We start from the raw sequence: 7,164 nt of genomic DNA on the forward strand, positions 1-7,164 counted from the left end.
GAAGGAAGGAAGGAAGGAAGGAAGGAAGGAAGGAAGGAAGGAAGGAAGGAAGGAAGACAAATATTAGCCCAAAAGCTCAAAATATTCATAATACAACCCATAAACCATATGAAGCTTTAGAAAAAGGAGGACCAAAATGTAACTGCTTCAATCCTACATAAAAGGAAGAACAAAACAATCACAGGAGGTAAACGGAGGGAGGGATCTTGGAGGGAGAGAGAAGGGGGAGGAAAAATGGGGAGAAGGATCAGGTATTGGAAGGGACAGGAGAGAAGTACAAAGGGTCAGGAAATTGAACAGAAATATGTAGCAGTGGAGAATGAGGAACTGAGGAAGTCACAAGAAAGTCCCAGATACCAGAAAATTGAATGGCTCCCCGGACCCAACGGGTATGACTTTAACCAAAATAGCTAACAAAGGGGAGATAGAACCTGTAGAACCTACTTCCAGTAGATAGACACGGCCCCCAATTGAAGGATGGTACCACCCATTCATTTCAAACTCATTGACCTAGAAATCTTCCTGACCAAAGAAAAGACAGGGACCAAAAAATGGAACAAATTCTGAAGGAAAGGCCATCCAGAGACCACCCTACCTAAGGATCCATCCCATCTGCAGACACCATACTCAGACAGTATTGCTGATGCTTGCTGACAGGAGTCTGGCATGGCTGTCACTTGAGAGGGTCTACCAGCACCTGACAAATATAGATACAAATACTCACAGTCAACCATCAGACTGAGCCTGGGGATCCCAATGGAAGAGCTAGGGGAAGGAATAAAGGAGCTAAAGGGGATTGCAACCCCGTAGGGAGGACAATGTCAACTAACTGGACCACCCAGAGCTCCCAGGGACTAAACCACTAGCCAAAGAATATACTTGGAGGGATCCACAGCTCTAGATATATATGTAGCAGAGGATGGCCTTATCTGGCACCAGTGGGAGGGGAAGCCCCTGGTCCTGTGGAGACTTGATAACCCAGCATAAGGGAATGCTAGAGCAGTGAGGCAGGAATGAGTAAGTGGGGGGGGGAGGGGAGCACCCTCATAGAGGCAAAGGGGATGGAGGGTAGGATTGGGGATTGTAGAGGGGAAACTGGGAAGAGGTATCATTTAGATGTAAATGATTAAAATGATTAATTAAAAAAATGAAGCACAGAGACTGAGGGTCTGGCCAGCCAATAACTGACCCAACCTAAGACCTAACACATGGGCAATCACCAACCCCTGACACTGTTAATGATACTCTGTTTAGCTTGTAGACAGGAGCTGTCTTCTGAGAGCTGTGTACTGAGAGGCTTCACCCAGTAGCTGACCCAGATGCAGCCACCCACAGCCAAATACTAAATGGAGGTCTGGAAGTCTTATGAAGAGGTGGAGGAAGGACTGAGGAACCAGGAGGGGATAGGAACTGCACAAGAATCCTAACAGAGTCAACCTGGACTCTTGTGGGCTCTCAGAGACTGAACAACCAGCCAAAGAACCGACAATGACTGGATACAGGCCCCACACACATATGCAGCAGATGTGCAATTGGCCTTCATGTGTGTCACCCAACAACTAAAGCAGAACCTTAAACTGTCTGTGACCCAGAAGCTGTTTCAATTGATAACCACTTGCAAATGAAAATTTATCTTTCTCCAAGGGAGTCTTAATGGAGAAACAAACCACTCTTAAGGATAGGCTGCATGCCCAGCACTAGATTGCCAGCAGAAAATGAACTCAGTGGCATCACCGAGGTTCCTTGTCTCATAATGTCATGTCAGGGCTTTTTTATGTTACTTTTTCTCTTTACATGTCCTTTGTGTATGTATATTATGGCTTTCATTTAGTGGTTTTATATAATTTCTGAGTGTGCAAATGAGTAGACCTTTGTGTCTATATCTGGTTCATGTACATTAGATATTTACTTTATTTACATTTCAAATGTTGTCCCCTTTCCTGGTTTCCTCTCCAAAAATTCTGTATCCCCCATCCCTCACCCACATCCACTTCCTAGCTCTGGCATTCCACTACACTGGTGCATAGAGTTTTCACAGGACTAAGGGCCTCTCCTCTCATTGATGACTGACTAGGCCATCCTCTGCTACATATGCAGCTGGAGCCATGAGTCGCACCTTGTGTAGTCTTCAGTTGGTGGTTTAGTCCCTAGGAGCTATGGAGGTACAGGTTAGTTCATATTGTTGTTCCTCCTTTGGGGCTGCTAACTCCTTCAACTCCTTGGGTCCTTTCTCTAACTCCTGCATGGGTTACCATGTGCTCTGTCCAAAGATAGGCTGCGAAGATCCACCTCTGTATTGTCAGGTATTGGTGAAGACTATCCTGAGATAACTATAACAGGCTTCAGTCAGTACGCACTTGTCGGCATCCACAAAAGTGCCTGGATTTGGTAATTGTATATGGGATGGATCCCCAGGTGAGACAGTCTCTGGATGGTCATTCCTTCAGTCTCTCCTCCACATTTTGTCTCTGTAACTCCTTCCATGGGTATTTTGTTCCCCCTTCTAAAATCATACACTTTTCTTGTGTTCTTTTCCTTTTGTTTGTTTTATTCTTATTTTAGAACTAGCTATTCTTTTTTCACATTAACTTATTCATTTACTCACTTTACCAGATCACTGTTCTCTCCTCCTGGTGCCCCCACCAGTTCCCCATTTTCCCTACCCTTCCCCTCTGAGATGATGGAGCCCCACTCTAGGTATCCACCTACCTTGGCGTATTAAGTCTCTGCAGGGCTAGGCACATCCTCTTTCACTGAGGCATGACAAGGCAGCCAAAATAGGGGAATGGCATCCACAGACTGGCAACAGCTTTGGGTACATCTCCTGCTTCAGTTGTTGAGATACCCACAAGAAGACTAAGATGCATGCCTGCTACATATGTGTGGGAAGGCCTAGGTCCAGCCCATATATGATCTTCAGTGGCTCAGACTCTAAGAGCTTCCAAGGGTCTAGGTTAATTGACTCTGTTTGTCTTCCTATGGAGCTCCTCTCCCCTCTGAGACTCTCAGTCTTTCCCTGAACTCTTCCATAAGAGTCCTGGAGCAACTTCCAGTGTTTGACTGTGGGTCTCTGCATCTGTTTCAGTCAGCTGCTGGGCAGAGCCTCTCAGAGACAGTTATGCTAGGATCCTGTCTGCAAGCATAACAAAGTATTATTAATAATGTCCATTCCTCACACTTATGCATCAGATACATTGTCCACTAAGCCATATCACTATTCTCATTAATATTTATACATGTCTTAAAATTGATATATTTTATTTATATAAAAATATAATCTGTAATTTGGTAATGCCAATGTTAGAACACAGAGAAGGGTAAAAGTCAACGACTGCAGCCACATGTCTGGGATGTGGCACTCATAATGACATTATCATTATGGCAATGAGCAGAGATAGCACTAATCCTCTATTTCTGCTACTTTAAGTAATGTGATCTCTTCTCTATCTCTATCCAGTTATTCCATAACATATGAAGGTGCTATTCAAGCTTCAAAAGAGAAGAGCAACGAACTGTGTTACCCAGCTCTAAAGTCTATGAACTATAACAATGACCAACCTGGCATGATAAACCCAATAGTGCAAGAATGGTATTTCCACCTGAAAAATAGCCAATAGCTGTCTAACTGGACTCAACATGAGGAAATACATGGCTGGTACTGTAAACCTAGAAAACTACCCATAGCTGTAGACATCATTAGATTCTAGAAGAGAACCTATTACAGCCATTCTGCTATAGGAAATCAATGGATTCTTAGAGAGTATGAATCCGCTTTCACAAGGAATGACATCCCTAATAAGTTTCCCAATCCCATGTGGTTAGGCATAAACACATGTGCATATTTGCAATATTAAGTGGACTCAAAAAGCTATCTGTATATGTGTGTGCTCACAGAAGTAATAATTAAAGAAGCAGTCATGAATTTGAGAGAGACTGGGGAAGGACATCAGAGGAATTACAAGAGCAAGAGGGAAATATGAAAATGATATAAATACTGTAGTCATGATGAAATCCTCAAAAACTAAATTATTTTTATAGTAACAGAGAAAATATATATATATGTGAGATGAATGGAAATTGAATGGCTTTGAGTAGCAAACTGTTCTGTAAGCGGAAAATGTCAGTACATTTTGTTGGCTTCTTCTTGCTCTTCCACATATAGTTCACAAAACTTCTACTTGCACACTTTAGACTCCCAAGGGTTCTCTGAAAACTCTAACCTTCTTCCAATACCATAAAAGTCCTCAAAATTTGAAAAGAGTGTATGCAATTTTACATACATGCAAATCCCTTAGTTTAATGTCCCAAGATAAATGTTCCATGGAATATAGCCAGAAATTACAGCTCTTAAAAGCATTTTCTATTAAAAGTGAGAATTTTCCATGTTCTGAAAGTCTTAAAGAAACCTTTCCTTTTCGATATGTCTAAGAGGTGTTTTTTTTTTTTTCAAATTAATGCTAATCCTTAAGGCTCAACTTTAATCGCAGCACTTGGGAGCCAAAGGCAGGTGGATTTCTGAGTTCCAGGCCAGCCTGGTCTACAGAGTGAGTTCCTGGACAGCCAGGGCAACACAGACAAACCCTGTCTTGAAAAACCAAAAAAAAAAAAATTAAAGCTCCTGATTAATATAGCCTTTGCACTATAAATACATGGAACTTTTGTCTTCATTTGGAAGAAATTTTCCCTTCCTTATAAGTACCATACAAAATGGTAGATATGTATACACACACATATATATATGTATATATATATGTGTGTATATATATGTATATATACATATATATATGTGTGTGTGTGTATATATTGCAAACACAGGATCATATATTAGCCAACTATTAATTTCCATGCTTAATTAATACTCTTCACAATGTAGTTACTCAAGAGATTTGTCTATAGCCCATTAGATGTCTGAATACTCTCCTCATTGCCATCTTCATTTCTTGATTCCTCAATGTGTAGATCACAGGGTTCAAAAAGGGAGTAACAACTGCATCAAATAGGGCCAGAAACTTATCCAAGTGTGTAGCGGAAGAAGGCCATGTATAGAAAAATATGGCAGGACCAAAGAATAAGACCACTACAGTCACATGAGCTGAAAGTGTAGACAGTGCTTTGTAGGAACCACTTGAAGAGTGTTTCAGAACAGTAAATATGATGACAATATATGAAATGATCAGTATGAAGAAGAAAGCCACAGACATAAATCCACTACTGATTGAGACCATTAATTCCAGTCTATATGTGTCCAAGCAAGCAAGTTTGATGAATTGAGGAAGGTCACAGTAGAAACTGTCCAATAGCTGACCACAAAGAGGTAAATTTACTATGAAAACCAGTTGTATCACAGAGTGCATAAGACCAACTACCCAGGCAGTAATTAAAAAGAAGATGCACATCTGGGGACTCATCATGGTCAGATAATGAAGAGGCTTACATATGGCCACATATCTATCAAAGGCCATGGCAATAAGCAGCACCATCTCCACACCCCCAATTGCATGGACGAAGAAGATTTGAATAATACAACCTCTAAAGGAGATGACTTTGTTCTTTTTGAATAAGTCATAAATCATCTTGGGTGAAGTGGCAGAAGAAATACCTATATCAATGAAGGAGAGGTTAGACAGAAGAAAGTACATAGGGGAATGTAGGTGAGGGTCAGAAGCCACAGTGAAAATTATGAGACAGTTTCCCATCATGGTTGCCACATACAACACTGAGGATAACAGAAAGAGCAGCAGTTGGATATTCCAGGAGTTTGTGAGTCCCAGGAACACAAACTCTGATGTCACAGAATGATTCACCCTCTTCATTGGCTTTGTTATCAGTAGAACCTAAAGGAGAACCGGGGAAGCTGTAAAGTATGATAATTATATTAATAGAATGGAAGGAGGAAATCTGAGATGTATGAAATCTCATTTGTGCTTTAATGTCCCAACCAACCTAAAGACCAACAGATATCCGAACAAGTTCTGGACATGACTAATTAACTGAGAAGTACAAATTTCACTCATGCTAAAATATCACTTCACACTTCTTGAAAGTAGGATTATCAAGACCTCTAAATATAACAAGGTTTAGGACTGCTTTTCTCATTGAGTAGTATACATAGCACTTTCCAGCACTAAGAAAGCTAACAAGTAAGGGTGAAACTTCCATGTGAATATTAGGTTGGTTTTTCTAAGTTGAAACAGGGCCAAGAAGTAGCGATGACAAAGGTCAAGATTTTAGGGGATAATCTACTAGTATTACTCTGTTAAATTGACAAAGTATTAAACAGACTCCTAATGCCTTATTGTTATATTCATAGATTAATGCATCTCTCATAGTAGAAGCTCATCATAGAAGCTAAGTTTTACTGCAAAAAAACAATTAAGAAAGAGATCCACAACGGACCAAGGTGAAGACAATAAAAGACTGGAAAGCTCTAGAATTATTGTAGAATAGGGGCCAAAAGATTTTTAAAGCTAGACATGGTGAGTAAGTACAAAGAAATGGTGTTTTCCAGACAGGGAATGGCAGTTGTACATATGCATTCACACTCACCAAGGGAGGGTGACACATACACAAGCCCTGCAAAAGTTCAAGCCGTACTAAACCTCAATAGAGAAAGAAGTGTTCATGAAGTCCCATCCCTACCTGAGGAGCTCTGGGCTATTGACAGGTGTTGGGAGAAGGAAAGAAAATAATAGGCAAAACCAAAATAATGGAAAAGAAAAGAACTTGGAATCTAGGAGGATCTAGCAATATTACTTTTGGGGATATTTATACAGGAGAAATTAAATAATCATATTGAATAATTATCTCTCTCTTTTTTTTCCTTTTTGGTTTTTCGAAACAGGGTTTCTCTGAATAGCCCTGGCTGTCCTGGAACTCACTTTGTAGACCAGGCTGGCCTCAAACTCAGAAATCTGCCTGCTTCTACCTCCCAAGGCATGCGCCACCACCACCTGGCTATCTCTCAATTTTTATTTCAACATAATTTACAAGAAACCAATATATAAGAACAACCTGTGGGCACTAATGAAATCATAATGACACACACACATACACTGAAATATTCCTCAACACTTAAAAATGTAATTCTTCATATTGTAATAATGTTAATAAATTTGGAAGTCATTATGCTAAGGGATATCAAGGAGAGAGAAAAGAAAAATACAC

At 40.4% G+C, this 7,164-nt stretch overlaps 1 protein-coding gene across 1 annotated transcript; it reads right to left on the reverse strand.

Moving 5' to 3' along the window:
- Positions 1-4,877: 4,877 nt before the first annotated feature.
- On the reverse strand, positions 4,878-5,828 carry LOC110289630 (olfactory receptor 4F3/4F16/4F29-like). The gene has a single exon (XM_021155921.1). The coding sequence runs from the start codon at positions 5,811-5,813 to the stop codon at positions 4,878-4,880; it is 936 nt and encodes a 311-aa protein (XP_021011580.1). The 5' UTR covers positions 5,814-5,828.
- Between the last annotated feature and the right edge of the window lie 1,336 nt (positions 5,829-7,164).

The sequence above is a fragment of the Mus caroli genome, chromosome 2 (genome assembly GCF_900094665.2).
Source record: "Mus caroli chromosome 2, CAROLI_EIJ_v1.1, whole genome shotgun sequence".
Classification (NCBI taxonomy): Eukaryota; Metazoa; Chordata; class Mammalia; order Rodentia; family Muridae; genus Mus; species Mus caroli.

Bases quoted from the DNA above. Each gene is read 5' to 3' on its own strand.
- LOC110289630 (XM_021155921.1), bottom strand. From the start codon at position 5,813: ATGAAGAGGGTGAATCATTCTGTGACATCAGAGTTTGTGTTCCTGGGA.